The sequence below is a fragment of the Panthera pardus genome, unplaced genomic scaffold, assembly GCF_024362965.1.
Source record: "Panthera pardus isolate Hobbes unplaced genomic scaffold, ASM2436296v1 HiC_scaffold_3, whole genome shotgun sequence".
Taxonomy (NCBI): Eukaryota; Metazoa; Chordata; class Mammalia; order Carnivora; family Felidae; genus Panthera; species Panthera pardus.
Genome location: NW_026526876.1, coordinates 24,543,073 through 24,562,575, shown reverse-complemented (window position 1 = coordinate 24,562,575; position 19,503 = coordinate 24,543,073). Strand labels below are relative to the sequence as shown.

General features: G+C 51.7%; 1 protein-coding gene across 4 annotated transcripts in view; it reads left to right on the top strand.

Annotated features, from left to right (window-relative positions):
* Positions 1-19,503, top strand: part of ARSG (arylsulfatase G) — a 107,709-nt gene that overhangs the window by 63,242 nt on the left and 24,964 nt on the right. For 3 of the 4 annotated variants that reach the window (XM_019466436.2, XM_019466441.2, XM_019466440.2), the window contains exons 4-8: positions 1,639-1,686; positions 3,544-3,661; positions 5,918-6,091; positions 14,705-14,901; positions 15,693-15,773. In XM_019466436.2, coding sequence (XP_019321981.2) covers positions 1,639-1,686; positions 3,544-3,661; positions 5,918-6,091; positions 14,705-14,901; positions 15,693-15,773 — 618 coding nt within the window. The remainder of the gene's footprint in view (positions 1-1,638; positions 1,687-3,543; positions 3,662-5,917; positions 6,092-14,704; positions 14,902-15,692; positions 15,774-19,503) is intronic. The other variant, XM_019466437.2, reaches the window with a different exon arrangement.

The window sequence follows — 19,503 nt, the reverse complement described above, 5'->3', positions numbered from 1 at the left end:
TTCCCTCTTCATGCCTTTGAACTCCCAGTGAGCCACTGATGGCACATGAACTCTCCCTTCCCCCTCCGATCTACCTTTGGCGTCTTAGAGACTGGATATTCGGCCACATTGTGTTGTGATTATGAGTTCCCTGTAAGCATGCTTGTGGGAGAAACAAAAAACCCACCGAAGCGATCTCAACACCGTGGGCACCACCCACGCTTTGCTTCTAACCTTGGTTTAGGGTCTTGTACAGATATCACTAGGTCCTCCTTTTAACCCCTTCCTCATATCTTATATTTCTTCTTTTAACGTTTTTTTAAATTTTTTTTTTAACGTTTATTTATTTTTGAGACAGAGAGAGAGCGAGCATGAATGGGGGAGGGTCAGAGAGAGGGAGACACAGAATCTGAAACAGGCTCCAGGCTCTGAGCTGTCAGCACAGAGCCCGACGCGGGGCTCGAACTCACGGACCGCGAGATCATGACCTGGGCCGAAGTCGGATGCTTAACCGACTGAGCCACCTTATTTTATAAGGTGCCCCTTATTTTATAGTTCTGTGTAATATATTTTATCTATTTATTAGAATTTTAATAATCTTAGAAACAGCTTAAACATTTTAATATAATTTTGCATTTCCACGTGATGCTTCATCCAAGCCTTCCACATGAGTGCTTAACCCACTTCCCCTCTATCTTCTGTTACATTTTTTTTTTTTTCAAACCTACAGAGCAGTTGCAAAAAGGGAATAATAGACACCCCTGTACCCTTTACCTAGATTCCCTGGTTATTACCTTTTGCTACATGCATTTGTCTCTAAAAGAGAGTTTGGTAGTATTTCATCGAGGCCTTGCAAAGTAACTTGCTTCAGCCACAGTCCTGCGGTTGTCTGTTTCTTTCTTTCCCTTGTGCATCATTCGGTGCCGCCGATGTTAAGATCTGTGTACCGTGTTCTCTGCCCCTTGCCCCGTGGCTGGTTTCCCTGCGATCCCTGCTTCTCAAAGCGGAATTAGCAGGTCAGAAAGCTCAAACGTGGTCAGAGTTTTTGCCACACATCACCCAGTCATTCTCCGCAAAGAAACGCGTTTACAGAGCGAGGCGCAGCCGTGAATTTTAACTTCCTCCTTTGCTGTCCAGGTGAGGGTCTCTTCACTGGGGCAGCAGCAGGCCGGGGTGGGGGGTGGGGAGGTGGTCCCTGTGCAGGCTCCGCGGGCTGCTGATGTCGGTCAGAGAGCATGATGAAACCAGGAGGGAACCAGGCATCTCCAAGTCTATCTGGAGCGCGCACCTGTCCTCCGAGCTTCGGCAGGGGCCCCAGCGCAGGAGGGTAGAGCAGGTCTAGTGGGCTACATGGGGTCGCTGTGGGCACTGAATGCTCTTAGAGGAGCAGAAGCTCAGCCTGCTGGCTTCTCTGGGCCCTTGGGAAAGGCTTGTCTTCCTTTTCACTCTGTGCTTTCCTGGGTAGAACCTGACTCATCCTGGCTCCCTCTCAGTCCCAGAGAGCGAGGCTTGGCTTTCACACAGCATTGACAGCCTCTCTTTGCTCGTCCTCAGGAAAGGACAGCACTGATGGGGAGCTGAGTATGTGATCAGCTCCCCAAAGGCGCCGGGAGCCCCCATGGGGATTCGTCTGAAAGTCTCTCTCTTGCTTTCCTACAGGCAAATGGCATCTCGGGCACCATGGATCTTACCACCCCAACTTCCGCGGTAAGAATTCTTTGGGGAATTTGTTACCTGGGAAACAGGAAGTAAAGATCTTGGTGTAAAAGGATTCCATTAACATTTAAGCCATCCTGCGCCTGGGGTACACCTCTCCCGAGTTAGGACGTCTTTATTCACAGGGTCACTTAGGTGCATTTGGGGGACCCAGGGCTCCCCTTGGTGTCATGCCCTTCTCGCGTGGCATCTTTCCTGGACACCCCCCTCTTTGGTGTCTGCTTGCCCTTTCTGGCCTTCCCATCGTGAGCCCATCTGTGGCCACGTCTCAGGGAACATTTGGCCCCGTGAGGTCCAGACATGTCCAGTGTCATAGCAAGTACAAATTGTCCCGAGGGTTCACAGAAGCAGATCATCAATCCAAACGGGAGATGCTCTCTCTTGCCTTCTTCCTGCAGCCGTTCACCGCCTCAGATTTCCGACGCTCGGGGCCTTGGAGAATAGGCCAAGATCGAGCTGCCTGAGCCAACGATCCTAAAGTCAGTGTGCTGACGGATAAGCTCTCTGAATGTCCAATTCACCGAATTTTCGATGGCTTTCCAAAGTTGTGGTTTTGCCTCTGCTCTCCCCCTCACCTGCCTCTTCCATTTCATATGAGAGTCCTCCTCGGACTTTCTCTTCAAGGCGGTTGATCATTACGTCAACTTCCGTGGCTTCTCCCCTGTCGCTACTTGGCATGCGCTTCTCTGCTACCCTGCTATTGGAGAAACAAATGGATGGCTTTCTCCTTGAACACGGTTCTCTATTTTGTAGACTTCTCCCCTCCTCCGCCCCAATGTCTCCCTCTATTTCCATGCAATGTTCTCTCCTAGACATGGGGGAACATGTGTGTCTGAAGATCTTTGCGTTTGGAGAATGGCTTTCAGAGAACCAGCCTGCAACCAGCCTTCAGCCTCGGGCTCCCGCTGGGAGAGCACCCTCTCCAACTCCCTCCGCCTCTCCGGTGCTCCGTCCTCCCCCTCTCTTCCCTTGTGCCTCATTTTCCAGTTGGGCTGCCATGGCATCTCCTACATGTGCTTTTTAAGAACGGCAGGTGAAGGAAGTGTGGACCTGGCTTTTCCACTTCCTAAAAATTAGTGCAGAACTTACTTTTCCCACTTGGTCTTTCTTCCTCCTTGACAAGTGAGGAGGTTGAACCAGATCAGGGTGTCGACACCTTGAGTGCATATTTCTGGAGTTCCTGTGATGAGGGATACTGAGAGTGGATCTTGCTCAGCAGGAAGTGGTGCCATCTTGGATTCGTGGAGTCTGCCATTGGGACTGAGAAGCGAGAGCACCTGCCATATACTTGTGTCCCTGGACCAGATAGTCTGGAAAGGCCTGCCGACTTGGGCATTCTGAGGTGCCTTGTTTCCTATCTCCACATTTACTCATATCGCCTCCTGCTTCTTGTATCTCTTCCCTGGTACCCTGTCCTCGTTCTCCATTCCCCGCATCCCAACCTCTTACAGTTTAATCTATATATCTTGCTTCCCCTTCAGTCTCTTGAGGGCAGTCTCTTTTATTCCTTGAAGTACCATGCATGTACTTGATTTTCATCAAATGCTTACTGAGTGTGTTCATAACTGCACTGGGACGGTAGGTGTTCAATAATTCTCTCCACTTCCTCCCACTCTGGGTTAACTCTAATCCCAAGATGTTTTGCAAATCTAGTCTTACAGCCAGAACCCAGCAAAGAGTTTTCTTTGCATACTACAAAGGGATATTAATCAAATCCTCTTTTAATTACATACTCCACAGCACTGCAGTATTAAATCATGGAAAATTAAATTTTTGTCCTGGGTGTAAGAATGCAGGCTCACAGCACAGAAGCCAAGTGGGGGTGCTCACCAATTGCTTCTCTTCCAGGTTTTGATTACTACTTTGGAATCCCATACAGCCACGACATGGGCTGCACCGACACCCCGGGCTACAACCACCCTCCTTGTCCAGCGTGTCCACGGGGGGACGGGGACGGACCGTCAAGGTAATCCGATCCAAGGAACAGAGAGTGGGCTCCAGAGCAAGGTGAAGTCCTAAGGGTGTAGTCCCTCAGGAGGGGGCGGGGAAGGGAAGCCTTAGCTGGCTCATGAATAACACAATAGTTAACATAATAATGGCCGTTTATTGAGAAATTGTCTCGGGCTCTGGAAGCCGTGGGACCACTGTGTGCGGTGGGTATTTATCCTGACCTTGCAAGTAAGGAAACCAGTGAAGGTACAGGGAAGGGCCCGCTTGCCCAGGTCACCCTGGAGCTGTAAGAGGCAGAGACACTGGTTCCCCATCTGGGTCCCTCTGAGTCTAGAGCCTACTTGCTGCACGAAGGGTGGTCGCTGGCCCAGCAGCGTGGCAGTCATCCCGGTGCTTGTTAGAAAAGCAGAATTTCAGACGCCCACCCCTCCATCCCAGGCCTCCCTTTTCACAAGACGCCAGGTGGCTTCGTGTGCACGTCGCAGGGGGAGAAGTGAAGTGCCATACGTCTCGTCGCTGCCCTCCTTACCAGCTGCGGCTCGGGGGGCACATCTGTGGTCACACTTGGTATGACACGTCAGCCGGGCCCCTTTAAATCCATGTTAAATCGAATAGAAAAGAAAAGGGGGGGGTGGCTTAGTGGGAGAGGGGGGAAGGGAGATATTTTAGCTGATGGTGGAGTTGCCACAAGGTCATAAAAACCTAAAACACGTGACACCAACGATGGGCGTTAGCATGAGGATGCCCGGTAGAGTCATAACCTTTTCCTCTTTTTCACAGACTGTGGCCCTTGACGACTATTGACCCCAGTCTCACCTTGTCCCCCAAGCTTTTGTAAGGGGGGGGCAGGGTTTGCATCAAAGTGTGATGAGGGATTTTCGTCTCTTTCCGATGCTTATCTGCACCATGGGGACAGAGTTCCTCCCGGAGATGGCTCTCGGTACCCTTTCTCTCTCCATGTTTCTCGGCTTCTCTCCTGGTCCCGTGGCGGCCAGGGCAGAGGGCCTCGGTGTTTATGGAGTTGCTCATAAGCCGCACAACGTGCAGAGTGCTAACCATTTGTTGTCTTGTTTGGCCTTTTCAGAGGGCAGGGGCGCGCTGCAGGTGAGGAGTTGGGGTCTGAGAGCTTAGGTGGGGGCGCCTGGGGCTTAGTCAACTAAGCTCCCGACTCTTGATTTCGGCTCAGGTCATGATCTCCCAGTTCATGAGTTTGAGCCCCTCGTCTGGCTCTGCACTGACAGGGCGGAGCCTGCTTGGGATTTTCTGTCTCTCCCTCTCTCTCTGCCCCTCCCCTGCTCCCTCTCTATCTCTTTCTCAAAAAATAAATAAATAAATAAATAAATAAATCAACTTAAAAAAAATAAAAAAGAATCGACAGGCGCCTGGGTGGCTCAGTTAGTTCAGCATCTGACTTCGGCTCAGGTCGTGATCTCGCGGTCCGTGAGTTCGAGCCCCACGTCGAGCTCCGTGCTGACGGCTCAGAGCCGGGAGCCTGCTTCGGATTCTGCATCTCCCTCTCTCTCTGCCCCTCCCCTGCTTGCACCTGTGTCTCTCTATCTCTCTCAAAAATAAATAAACATTAAAAGAAAAAAAGAATCTTGCTTTAAAAATTAAAAAAAGCTTAGGTGATTTGCCACGGTCACGGCCAGGGTCCTAATTCAGCCACATGTGTTGGGACATTCACATGCGAGGTTCATCTCCATCTATAAGACCAAGGGCTGAGGGTTTTGTTTTTTTTTTTTTCAGGAGATAAAACTGGTTTGACCCCCACTTTTTCCAATGGCTAAAGCTTCTCCCAATTCTCCTAACTTGGTTTGAAACTTTTAAGTTGTCCCTGGCCATCTGTGTTTTTGTTAGATGTCATGTCACACAGAGTCCCGATGGCCGACCTAGGAAAGCACCAAGCATTAGCACCCCATAGATGGAAGGCATCATTTAGGGAGGTCAGTGGAGAGAGCCAGGGATGGGGGCTATTCATTGGCTATGGGACTCTGCTTGAGTAATTTAGTTTGTTTGGATCTCAGTTTCTCTCCCGACAAAATGGGAGGAACGATTTCTGTAGCTCACAGAAGCCTTTGTGAGCTTTGCTGAGTGGCCAGGCCTGTCTGAGGAGCATAAACGTTGTTGGCGGAGAAGAGAAGGTGTTTTATTGGTTTTACCCTTGGAGGAAATGGCAGACTGGACAAATCATCTGGGGCCAGGTTATTAAGTGTTTTGTCTTTACATGTGTTGCTGCATAAAAGCATTTTGTTCTACACCACGGCTGTTTCAGTCGCGGAAATGAATGCTGTCTGTGGTTCCCGCACAGGACCCACGAGAGGGACTGTTACACGGACGTGGCCCTTCCTCTGTACGAAAACCTCAACATCGTGGAGCAGCCGGTGAACCTGAGCGGTCTTGCGCAGAAATATGCGGAGAAAGCTACCCAGTTCATCCAACACGCGAGGTAAGGAGTCCCCTGGTCCCCACGTGCTGTCCCCTGGCCTCAGCATTCCTCCCAGCCATGGTGGCATTCCCCTGCCCCACAAAGATGGATACATGCGTGTCCCCTGGACACGAAGCTGGAGAAGAGCCTCCCCTGGAGTCTCCAGGCCTGGGGTAGAAATTCCGCAGGGGTGTTCCCAGAGTTCCTAGGAACCCTCCCATCTCCCTGCTCAGATCACGCTCTGCTGTCCTCTCCTATAAGCTCTGGACGGGAGGGTCTGCCTCTGTATTCTGGGCGCTCAAGGCATTTGTTGATTCGTTAATTGACAGGGTGTATTAGCTTCTTGTTGCTGCTGTAACAAACGTTCCACCACCTTATTGGCTAAAACAACAGCAGTTTATTCTCCTGTAGACCTGGAGGCTGGACACCCAAAATGAGTCTCATGGGGCTAAAATCAAAGGTATCAACACGGCTGTTTCCTTCTGGAGATTCCAGGGGAGAAATGTTTCTTGTCTCTTCTGTCTTCCCCCCCCCTTTTTTTTTTAAGTTTACTTATTTATTTTGAGAGAGAGAAAAAGAGCATGCGCACGTGGGGGAGGGGCAGAGAGAGCGGGAAAGAGAGAATCCCAAGCGCTTACAGCGCAGAGCCCAGTGTGGGGCTTGATCTCACAAACCGTGAGACTGTGACCCGAGCCAAAATCAAGAGTCGGAGGCTTAACCCACCGAGCCACCCAGGCACCCCGCCTCTTCTGTCTTCTGGTGGCTGCTGGCATCCCTTGGCTTATGGCCACATGATTCTACTCTCCCCTTCTGTTGTCCCTTTGCCTTCTTGTCTTCTGTAGTCAAATCTCCCTCTGTCTCCCTCTTTTAAGGACACTTGTGATTATATTTAAGGTCTTCCATAATTATTGTGATTATATATAAGAATCTCCCTATCTCAAGATCCTTAATTCAGTGGCATCGCCACTCACAGTTTCCAGCGATGAGACCCTAGATACGTTCGGGGGCCGTTATTCAATATAATGCACATGGGTTGCAAATTCCAGCATCTAGGGGGCCCTGCTCGCTAACCGGACAGAGGGAAGCAGACTGAGTGTAAGGCTTCAGGGAGCGGTGAGCCCTTGAAAGCACAGGCGACACACAAGACACCTGGCCCTTGCGTGAAATCCCCTGATCCTTCAGTGTTAGAAATGACTCGTTAAAAATAACAAAGAGCAGAAACCGTGCCACGGCGTGCGCCCCGGCCCGGTGCAGATACACAGACGGTGGGTGGCAGGCACGTGCCCACACGGTCGCCCCCACCCCATCACTTCAGCCCTGCCCTGACCCTTCACAGCTGCCTTTTCTCTGGCCTCTCATGAGCCCCTGTGTGGGCGGCTCAACTTTCTCCCAAGACTGCAGACTCCTCCAGGGCAGTGGAACAGCTTCCAGCAGTTTCTCTCATATGCCCCACAGCCTTAACCTCAGAGGGCAAGAAATAACATGCCGGGTGCCTGTTTGCCTGTGCAGAATAAAAAACAGACTCCACCTGTGGAAAACAGATCACATCAGTCCTTGAACGTGCAAGGATGCCCCCAAGCCCTTGCTCAACCACAGATTTTTCTGGAGAGCAGGGCTACAGGCGGAGCAGAGGCAGCAATTTATTCTTGATAATAAAACCTACTTACGGCCTAAATCTGGAGGGCAGCCTATTGGGGCTTCAGGGATTGCATCTTATAAGTTATTCAGACCTTCCTGAGAAACACTGGCTTTATTTCAGATGGCTAATGTAAACGGGCAAAGCTCCTTCGCCCATCTGGAGGGTTGAACACGTCTGTGCTCCCTGGGGCTGCGAGATGGTTCAGCTCCCCGTGCCCTGTGACAGGTGGATGCTTCACGGCTGGAGGGGACAGTTCAGTCCTGCTTTTGCTGTGCTTTGGACAGCACAGGTGTCCGAGGAGGGGTGGCGGCCAGCTGGGGACTGCTGAATGCTCTCCAGGGGGCACGGGCTGTTCCTCCACCAGTCAGCTCCAGAACAGAAAATTCCACGAACAGTCTCCTTGTCGTACGAAGGAGGTGAAGAGTTTTGCTGGTTTATTAATCAGTTATTAAGTGAAAAGTCACATGAATCCCGTTGTCTTTTAACTTTACGGGAAACAATCCTGAGGCGTGCTGATTTCTTTAGGATCCGACTTGCCAATTCATCCATGACTTTTGGAGCATCAGCAAGAAAGGTCCCTAGATCTGTACTCCTCCTGTGTGACCCCTGCCCCCGGGGGCTGGGCCCCACTCTCCCCACCCGGACCTGTTTGTCAAAACCGCCAGGAGTCCCTAGGGTGGGATTTCCCGCTTCTTCTCGGCAGGAAGCCCACCTAGACTTCTTTGAAAGTTTTTACTTAGATCTTTAGTTGAATTTAAATTTGTTTATTTATTTATTTTGAGAGAGAGAGAGTGAGTGAGAGCAGGGGAGGGGCAGAGAGAGAGAGAGAGGGGGAGAGAGGGGGTCCCAAGCAGGCTCCACACTGTCAGCAGAGAGCGCGACGTGGGGCTCAAACTACTGAACCGCGAGATCACGCCCTGAGCCGAAATCAAGAGGCAGACGCTTAACCGGCTTCCCAGATCTTCAGTTGAATTTATTCCCTTGACCTGGCAGCATGCCCAAAGCTAACCCTTGATTTAGATGCTTTAGAGAGCAAGCAAAGCTCCTCATTAGCCAAAAAAAAAAGAGAGAGCAGATGTCATGGGCTCCTGGGTCACGGAGTTGCCAGTCTCCCACACCTCCCAGCCTCTGGGACTGAGAATACAGGGCCCAGCAAGGGGGGCGGTGCTGGGCCTCGGCGTGAACCAAAGCTTAGGATATTTGAAATCAGGGCACGTGGCCAACGTGGCGGGGCCTTCATCACTCAGAACTAGTCCCAGAGATACACAGGTGACAAATAAGCACCTCCGCCACCCCAACCCCACCTGCCTGGACTGGAGCCCAGGACCCCTGTCAAGGTCTCGATCCCCTCCTGTACTTGTCTCGAGCCCACCCCACACCTCTCTCCCCCTGCTGGTCTGCCCCTCACCTGCCCCTCACCCAGCAGCCACCTACCCCAACCTGTCACCGGCCTCAGGGCTCCAAGCTCGTGCCCGTCCCCCCGCCCCTTCGAGCCCCTCTCTCGTGTGCGAATGCTCCGATGAATACAGAGCGAGGGCAAGATGAGCTAGCCGATAGCTGGGCAGTGGGGCCTGGTGTCTTCCTCGCCTGCAGGGTCTCCCCAGTGCCGTTCCGCCTGCCTCCAGTGGCCACCTGCACCGCCCGCCTGTAGACCCCGTCCTGCAGGCCTCACCATCCCGGGGATCTCCTGCCTCACCCCAAAGGCGGCTTGGTTCTCCCCAGTTACACCGTCTTACAGCGCCCTGCGTATAGTCCTCCTCCGTCGCTCCTGCTAATCTGTAAATAATTACCTGATTAATTTTTCAGTTGCATTTTCCTCTCCTGTTTCCAATCAGATGTTAAGCTCCAAGGAGGTGGAAATCATATCTATCATGTTCCTTGCTCTATCTCAGTGCCTGGCGTCTAGTTGGAGCTTCATAAATATTCATCGAATGAGTGAATAATGAGTGAGGGACTTTATCTTGCCCTAAAGATGTGCCCGGTGTTGTGCTAGGGATACAGACAGGAATTAGATCTGTCCTTGCTTTTGAGTAGCTAGCTCCCAGGCTAGTGGGGAGACAGAATTGTGGAAAGCTGGCTTTAACACAGGTTGTGTCATCAGTGCCGATGAGTATGGTGAAGGAGGGGGGAAGAGAGGGGCCGGGAGCGGGAAGCCATCCAGGACCTGGGAGCAGAGGAGGCGTGTTGGTGGCATTTGAGCTGGATCTTAAGAATTGACTGTTTTTAGGCAAAATACTGGGGAGGTTACTGCCAGGAGAGGAATAGCATGACCAAGGCACGGGAGGGCAGAAGGTGAAGTGTGCGAGAAGCTGGCATATAGAGAAAGAGTCTCGAAGCAGGAAGGAGGGGAAGGCTGGAAGGGACCCAGGTTGGGACGGAGTCTGTATTCCCTATTGAGGTCCCGCGTGGAGTCCCAGAGCCCGGGAGGCGCAGGGGACAGGCAACTCCGTGACCCAGGAGCCCATGACATCTGCTCTCTCCTTTTTTGCCAGTAAAGAGCTTTGCTTGCTGTTTAAAATCAAGCCCCTGTGCTCTTCTGAAGTAGGGAACTGGGTTCAAGCGTGGGTGTGAGAATGCTGTCTGTGACGCTGAAGGTCAGAGAAAGGCGGAGAAGTGTGGGAGCAAGTCCAAGCCAAGGGAGACCTCTTGTCCGAGGCTGGAAACCAACCAGGCAGGTGCCTGCTCCTTCTGGCCCTCCGGCCGGGCGCCCACTGGGCACCTTTCATGGGACGTGGGGGCCCCTCACCTGCCACTTTCTATTTCAGATCAGATGGTTTTCTCTGGATTCGGCTGTCCTGGGTTGTTTTTTTGTTTTTTGTTTTCCAAGTTTATTTATTTATTTATTTATTTTGAGAGAGAGTGAGTGCGAGCAGGGGAGGGGCAGAGAGAGAGAGAGAGAGACAGAGACAGAGAGAGGCTCCAAGGTCAGCACAAAGCCCCACGTGGGGCTCAGTCCCACAACCTTGAGATCACAACCTGAACCGAAATCGAGCTGGACGGTTAACCGACTGAGCCACCCAGGCGCCCCTGGCTGTCCTGGGTTTTAATCTTCAGCACATCTCCACGCCGTGCCCTGTCCTCTCTCTCCTGGAATGTCCTGTCTGGCATCTTACTTTTTTTCTTTTTTTCTTCTCTGCTCACCACTCCACTCATTCTGCCACACAAATAATACGTGTTCCCTTTAGAAATCTCTGAAAACAGAGGCCAACAGATAGGGAACAGAAAAATCACCCTAAATGCCACCTCCCAGACATAACCCCTTTCGGTAGATTTGAGCAAGTTTTTCTAGCCTCATTCTGTGCTGAGGCATAGACACACACACACACACACACACACACACACATACATATTTTTAAACAAAAATGGAATCATACTGCTTTATAATCAACCTATTTCTTTACTGGAAAGCAACTGACCTTCTCCACTTTTTATTTTTAAGGCAGCACAGAGCCTGTGGAAGGGGTGGCTTGGGGGATAGACACCCCCAGGGAGCCAGTTTTGTGTGGTTTCGTTTCCTCCAAATGCTAACTTTCTGAATTCCAGCACGGCGTCAGGGTGCAGGGAAGGAGTTATATCCCTGGACACCATGCATCATGTGTTATTTGGAATTATCAATAAAAAGACTACCGTTTATTAAATGCTTACTACAGGCAGTTAATAATCACAGCTTTATCAGGGAGGTATAATCGTCCCTATTGTACAGACTACAGAGGTTAAGTTAACTGCCCAGGGTCCCACAGCCATGAAATAAAAATTCCAGGGATTTGGGTGTAGGTCTCAGAGCCTGTGCCTCCCATCTGTCTAGGCTGCCTTGTCTCCGAATTGCACATGTCTCTCAGCCACTGGCCCGGGGCGCTGACGGGACTTGGATCATGGGCAGGAGTCTGGGACATGATGACGGGAATGGGACAGGGTGGGCAGCGGGACCCTGCCCTCCACACCAGCCCATACGTGCGGTGAGCTGGTAAACGTGTAACAGCCAGCACTCGGGGGGGAAAAAAAAAGCCCTGATTTGGGACATTTGCCCATTTCTGTAGTATGAATACTCTCACGGTGACTAATTTCAGGCCACCAGAAGACGTCACTGAATGTGGAGTTGGTAAGAGATGTGCAGGAGGACACTGCCAGATGGTATTTCTGTCACACGGATACAACAGATCATCTCGACGTGGAATGTAGTAGAATGATCGGGATGTGATAAGTCATAAGAATGTATTGCCTTCGTTTTTCATATAATTTATTTGATCGTAAGTTTGTATCATTTAATTTTTAACGATGGCCATGTTTAACAACTGGCTTCAAAATTCCTGAAATTGGAGCCAGCTCCGTCCAGCGTGCCATTGCAACATGGTGGCTACCTGTTAGAGAAAGGCGCCCCCTCTGGGTGGGTGCAGATCTCTGCCGGGGCACACAGCTTGGCCGGTGGATTGTGGGCTGGAATTAGGTATCGATGCATTTTCTCAGCAGGACGTCCTGGTGCAGGACAAACCTATGCAACTGTACCTTATTGTCTGTGGGAGAGCAGTCAACAGACGTCAGTCAGCACTATCCAATGGAACCCTCCCCAAGGATAAAAAACGTTCTCTATCTGTGCATTTCAAGATGGTAGCCAACCAGCCACTTTTGGCTACTAAGCATTTGAGATACTTGGCTAGGGCAACGGAAACACTGAATTAAATATATTTTATATATATATATATATATATATATATATATATATATATGTAGTGGGAAATATGCTTATCATAGAATTTACCTTTCTAAGTATACAGTTCGGTGGCTTTATGTACATTTACACTGTCGTGCACCTGTCACCACGGCGCATGTCCAGAATTTTCTTCAGGATCCCAAACTGAAACTCTGTGCTCACTAAACACCAACTCCCTGTTTCCCCCATCCCTCCAAGTCCCTGGGACCCACCATTCTACTCTCTGTCTCTATGAAGTTCACTACTCTAGGGGCGCCTGGGTGGCGCAGTCGGTTAAGCGTCCGACTTCAGCCAGGTCACGATCTCGCGGTCCGTGAGTTCGAGCCCCGCGTCGGGCTCTGGGCTGATGGCTCGGAGCCTGGAGCCTGTTTCCGATTCTGTGTCTCCCTCTCTCTCTGCCCCTCCCCCGTTCATGCTCTGTCTCTCTCTGTCCCAAAAATAAATAAAAAATGTTAAAAAAAAAAAAAAATGAAGTTCACTACTCTAGCTAGCTTCTATAGATGGAATCATACAGTATTTTGCCCTTTGGCGATTGGCTTATTTCACTTCGCACTGTCTTCAAGGCTCATTTCTGTTGTAGCAGGTGAGACGTGGAATTCTTACAATTTTTTGTTCTTTTGCATTTAAATTCTAGTGAGTTAACACCCAGTGCAATATCGGTTTCAGGAGTAGAACTCAGTGATTCTTCACTGACAACATCCAGTACTCATCGCAACAAGTTGCCCTCCTTAGGACCCGTCACCCATCTAGCCCATCCCCCGCCCAGCGAATGCTTAATTTTATTTAACTTTCATTAACTGAATCCTAAACAGCCACATGTGACTCCCGTGACTGCCGCGTTGGACAGTGCCACCCTAGGAATGTTGCAGAGAAACTGTTGGTTGAAATGAAGAAGGAGAGGCCCCTGTCGTGGGACGTGTGTCCTGAGTTTTATGCCCAACAGAGAGCAGAGTACAGGCAAAGCGGGGCGTCCCCTGTCCCCTGCCAGGGGTCTGCTCCCCTCCCCCCCAGGGGTCCGGGATGCAGGGGGCTCCGCAGGGTGCAGTTTGAGGCAGAGCTGGGGGCATTGAGAGGACTTGATGAGGGGCGTTGTAAGTCAGGATCAGTAAAAAAAAAACAAGGAGCAACTTGAAAATCAAATCTCTGGGGGAGGGAGGGGCGCCTGGGTGGCTCAGTTAAGTGTCCGACTTTGGCTCAGGTCATGATCTCACAGTCCGTGAGTTCGAGCCCCGCGTCGGGCTCTGTTCTGACAGCTCGGAGCCTGGAGCCTGTTTCAGATTCTGTGTCTCCCTCTCTCTCCGACCCTCCCCCGTTCATGCTCTGTCTCTTTCTGTCTCAAAAATAAACGTTATAAAAAAAAAATCCCTGGGGGAGGGAGCTGGGGTAAAAAGAGCCATGCTTCTATCACGGCTCTGTATGAACTTGACTGAGCTCTCTCCTCGCCCTTACTGTGTCCCCTGGGAGACGCCCTCCCCCTGTAGGCAAGGTCTGTGGGAGGGGGCTCCGGGAAGGTCCCTGCTGCTTCAGGCAGGGGTGAGGCTGCGGTTGTGCAGCCGCCTGGATCCTGATCCTAGCCTGGGAATGGGGGTGGGAGACAGACAGGAAGCAGAGGCCACCCAGGTCCCTCCACGCCCAGGAGGGGGAATCTTCAGGGTGAGAATAGGGGCAGCCAGCGCCTGGGCCTGTAACGGATCCTTGATCTAGATGTTCCGCGGCGGTCATGTGCGTCCTTGGAATGGCCTGTGGTCAACCTGAGTCATCCATTCATCTCTTAGGGAAGGGCCAAGGCTGGGAATGGATGTGACGGCCGGGATCCTGCAAAAGAGCAGATACAATTTTAAAATATGTTTGCACTGGGTTTTAACGTGCAACAGTTAAGACCAAACGCTTTGCTGTCAGCCAGGTGCGAGTTTGAATCCAGACTCTACCACTTAGGACTTAGGGAACCTTGGACAAGCCCTGTCCCCCTAAGCCTCCGATGCTTCATCTGGGAAAGGGAACCTGAGGGTTAGTATGAGGGCGAATTTAGTCAGCACGAGTCACATTTCACAGGCTCTCAATAAGTGTTAAAGGGCAGTAACGATTATTACAATGACTCCCAGTTGTTGATCGGCTAACCGGATTATCTCCACATTCCCTTGGAACGTTGTGGAGCGATGGGTACTTCCTGAGCACCTGGGGCGGAAGGAGTTCTGGGGCTTTTCTCTGAGGCGAGGGAGAGCCACGGAGACCCTCAACAGGCCAGCAGAGCCTTCTGGAGAACTCCCTCTTGGCTTTCCCGTTTCAGTGCCAGCGGGAGGCCCTTCTTGCTGTACGTGGCCCTGGCTCATATGCATGTACCCTTATCCGGGACACGGCTCTCTGCAGACCGACGGGGCCGGAGGCCATATGGTGCAGCTCTCCGGGAGATGGACCGCCTGGTGGGCCAGATCAAGGACAAAGTCGACCGCACGGCAAGAGAAAACACATTCCTCTGGTTTACAGGTGAGGTAGTAACGACACAGCCAGCTCGCTGAGATCTACTCGATAACCCTACCCGCACCCCCCTCAAGAGCAGTCTGGGCTAAGTGATCCTCTCTCACAGGGCAGGAGGCTTGCTTTGAACTCGGCCTCCTGCTAGTGTTGGCCCGAGTGCTGAGCACCTGTCCACTGGGGCCTCCAAAGCTGAGCCCCTGGAAAAGTTTGTGCGGAGAGCAGGTGCCCTGCCGGCCTCTTCCGTATTGATTGAGGTCCCTCTGGGTGGCGCTCTCAACTTTTAATGAGTGACTTTGGCGTTGCTGGTGTGTGCAGTCCTCCGGCAGCTCAGGCGCATCGGGTCCCAGGTTGATGGGGGCAGCGGTTGAAAACACTGCTCTCAGGTCAGGCAGAGACCCGGTTTGAATCTGGAAAAGGCACTTTAACATCTCTAAGCGTGTTTTCTAAGTGAGCCTCCAATGGCATCTACTGCAAAGCGTGTTGTGAGGCGCTGGGTGCATCAGAGGCACCCAATGACATAGCTGTGGGTCTGAGGACCATCGTAAAACTTTATGAAAAGGCAAAAGCATCTGAGCCAAGAACCTCACCCTGGGGCTTAGCTTGGGGCAGGGAAAGCCCACCTCTCTGAAGGCCTCACATAACTGAATGGTTCTTTGAGGGCAGGGATCATAATTGTTTTTACGGGTCCTTCTCCTGCCCAGTCCCCTATGCTGCACAGGGGTATGGGACGAGGGAGGGAGAATTGGCAAGAGAGTCCAGAAGCCCGTTGATCTCTACGTGTTGCTTCTTTTGGTTTCCAGGAGACAACGGCCCGTGGGCTCAGAAGTGTGAGCTGGCCGGGAGCGTGGGTCCCTTCACTGGATCGTGGCAGACTCATCAAGGTAGGGGCTCTGCTGGGCTTGGTGCGTCCCACCGTGGGTGCCAGGCCGAGGCCGAGCTGTGTGGTTCTGTCTCTGGGAGGACCAGCTCACGTGCAGGCCTTCTGGCCATCGTTAGAATGTGCTGGCCGCAGACAGGTCGCTCGCCAGCCACCAGCTCCCAGGGAAGAAATAAACTGGGAAATAAGAGCGTTTTTGTTCAGGCTCGACCACCCCTTTCTCTCCTCCCCACCCCCACCCCTCACCCCTGGACTCCCTCAGGAGACCTGCCCTCAGTCCACGGACCTTCCAGCAAGCATACTTCATCTTGACTTTCATCCCATTGCCCTTGCAAACTTTGGCCTTCTCCTTCCTTTCTTTTCTTTCCTGTTTATCTTTTTTTTCAGTCATCCCTCCCTCCCTCCACCCATGAATTCATTTCATTCATTCAGGAAACATTCAGGGCCCAAATACGTTCTCGCTAAACCTTACATTGTTGAAAGGTAGGGAGTAACACCTCTATTTACAGATGAAGAGGGAGAGGGGCTCAGGGAGGCCGAATAACTTGCCCAAGGTCACAGCTTGTGAGGGTGGAGCCAGCCACCCAAGTCGAAGTTGGTGGTCTCCCCACCGCATAACGCATAACGCATAACGGCTGCCTCCCTCAGCCCCCAGCTCGGTGCACATGTGCTCTGGGAAGGTCTCCCCCTCCTCCCCGGGGACCTCACTTCCTAAGACAGCTGCAGTGCCGGGGACAATTCGGCAGTGAGGACCCCAGGCTTGGAAAATATGCCTGTCGACCCATCAGTTCCTCCTCTTAAAGGAATAATTAGCCAATGCACAATGATGTATGTGAGGGGGTGCTCGTTGCATAGGTTGTTTTTTTTTTTAAGTTTATTTATTATTGAGAGAGACAGAGAGTGCGTGCGAGAGTGGGGGAGGGGCAGAAAGAGAAGGGGACAGAGGGTCCAAAGAAGACTCTGTGCTGACAGCAGAGAGCCCCATGTGGGGCTCGAGCTCACAGACCGTAAGATCATGACCTGAGCTAAAGTTGGACGCTCAACCGACTGAGCCACCCGGGTGCCCCGCATAGGTTTTTTTTTTTTTTAAAAAGAGTTGGGCTTTACCTGAGTGTCCAGCAAGAGAGGGGTGCTTAAGGAAGATAGGCACATTTAAAGAAATACTAAGGAACCACTGAAATGATGCATATTATTGACCTGGAAACATTTACCTTAAATACTTTTCAGGGAGTGAAACAGGTTACGAAGGAGTATGCCAAGTATGATTTTATTATCTCAAAATAAGCATACCAATTCTCAAAAATCTTTTTAAAAAATGTTTATTTATTTATTTTGAGAGAGAGAGAGAGAGAGTGTGTGTGTGAGCAGGGGAGGGGCAGAGAGAGAGGAAGAGAGAGAATCCCAAGCAGGCCCTGTACTGTCAGCGCAGAGCCCAATGCGGGGCTTGAACTCACGAACTGGGAGATTATGACCTCAGCTGAAGTCAAGAGTCAGACGCTTAACCAACTGAGCCACCCAGGCTCCCCAGTTCTCAGAAAAACCTCGAGGTACCAAAAGTAATAAAAGATTAGGAGTAATTATCTCTAGGTAGGGGAGAGAGGGTTTAAGTGTGTGTGTGTGTGTGTCCTAAAAGATTAAAATAAGTTTTAAGAAAAGTGCTTGCATCCGAGGGGGTCGGGGGTGGGCTTGGGGAGATTGCCCCCTGGGCGAGAGTTCCCTGCTGTCCAGCTCCTGAGCTACGGCCTCCGGTGTCTCCAGGTCAGAGGACACAAACTGCTTTTCTTATTAGTCCGGCAGAATATTTGTAGTTACCTAGAAACTAGAACATTCGTGCATCTCGTGGCCAGTGGCGAGAAGGGAGTGCTGATCTTTCATTTTTGTTTGTCACCTTTAACCTGGTATCTGTCCGATCAGATCCCTCGAGAACTTCACCAGCGAGTAGCTGCCGGGACGGCAGCCGGGTCTCGTGCCCTGAGGATTGGAGCTATGGTACGAGGAGACCTGGGTGCCATCTCCCCGTTACCTGTCAGTGGCTGGTCTGCTTCATCTCTCAGGATGTTGTTTCTCTGCCTGCGTAGTGATGTCTTTGGCTGGTCTGGTTTAGGAAAGCTGTCTGGAGACACGGGCAGAGAAAGGTACCAGGACTGGAGGAGGATGTAAATGTGCTTGGTACTTGGTAACAATAGCCCTAGAGAGAAGCGGTGGGAGCTGGGAGTGGTTGCTGCGTCAGCTGATTGTGTCTCCTCCTCTCCGTACCTGGGAGACCCTCAGACCAGGTGACCAGCTTCAACGCTCACCTGGAAAGCGTGGAAGAGCCTGGAATCCGAACTCTCCAGGGTCCAAGTCCAGAAGGATGGAGACCTCGGGTGGGGTGGATAGGCTGTGTCACTAAGTGGCCCCTGCATAGATAGCTCTCTGTTCCCTGAGAAGATGGCCTCCGAGCTCTTATCTGAAGACCTGCCTTCTCTTGTCTCTCTCCCCTTTACGAGACCGTTTTGAAAGAGTGAATTAGGGTTAGCTGTGGGGAAGGGGCCCCTGCTCTTTGAGGGAAGTACTTTGCCCTGTGAGAAACACAGTTACCAGCTGGGCAAGTTCCACTTTTCCTTTCCGTCCTTGCTCCTACGGGCATTTGTTGAGCACCTATTACGTGCCAGGAAGTGTGCTCAGTGCTGGAGACGCAAAGATTCAACAAAGCCCCTGGCTTTAAGGAGTGACAGTCTAGAACAGTGTTTCTAAGATTTTAATGTGCCGAGTCCCCTGGGGGTCCCGCAGGTCCGACGCAGTAAGTCTGGGATGGCCGCGGAGAGGTTGCGTTTCTAACAGGCTCCTGGGCGATGCTGATGAGGCTGGTCCAGAGATCACACTCTGAGAACCACCGAGCTAGAATGTCCAGGTGGAGACTGCAGGAGTCTAGAACTTCCAGGTTAGATCAGTGGAACTTAACAGCGCAAATTCTAGGACCTCACCACCCCTCAGACTACTGACCCAGAAACTCTGGGGGTAGAGCCTGGCGATCCGCGTTTTCCCGGCGGTCCGTGCTTTACCGTGTCCTGCGGGCGATTTTTCTTTGATGCAGGTTAAAATTTGAGCCCCACCTATTGGGGGCTCCCCTGTCTCGCACACCAGACACACGAGCCACACTTCAAGGGCTCAGAAGCCACATGTGGCTGGTGGCCACCATATCGGGCAGTGTGAAAAGAGACCTTCTCCGTCACCGCAGGCAGTTCCGGGAGACAGTGCCGGGAGCCTGCACTTACGCAGGAGATTATAATTCTGGGTGAGAACTCCATGATCAAGGGGAGTGCAAGGACGTCGCACCCACACAGGAGGGTGGCTTCCCTCCCTCCTTCCCTCCTTCCACGAAGGCTTCCCCGAGTGGTTTCGGTTTTGAAGAATGAGTAGGCCACAGCTAGGGATTTGCAGGGTAGGGAGCTGGGAGCAGCCCGGGCAGGGGCGGGAGGACCACAGAGTAGGAGCCTGTGTGTGTGTGTCTGGGGCTTGTGGAAGCAGATGAAGTCGGGGGCGGCAAGGCTGAAGGGAGAGCCTGGGCCCAGCGGTCAAGGGTCTTTTGTTTGAGAACCATTTTGGCCTTCATTCTAAAGAAATGCGGAATTGTGGGAAGTTTTCACGAGTGAAGGCGACATTACTCAACTTTTTCAACTGAAGTGAAGGGCGCCTGGGTGGCTCAGTCAGTGGGGCGTCTGACTCTAGCTTTCAGCTCAGGCCATGACCTC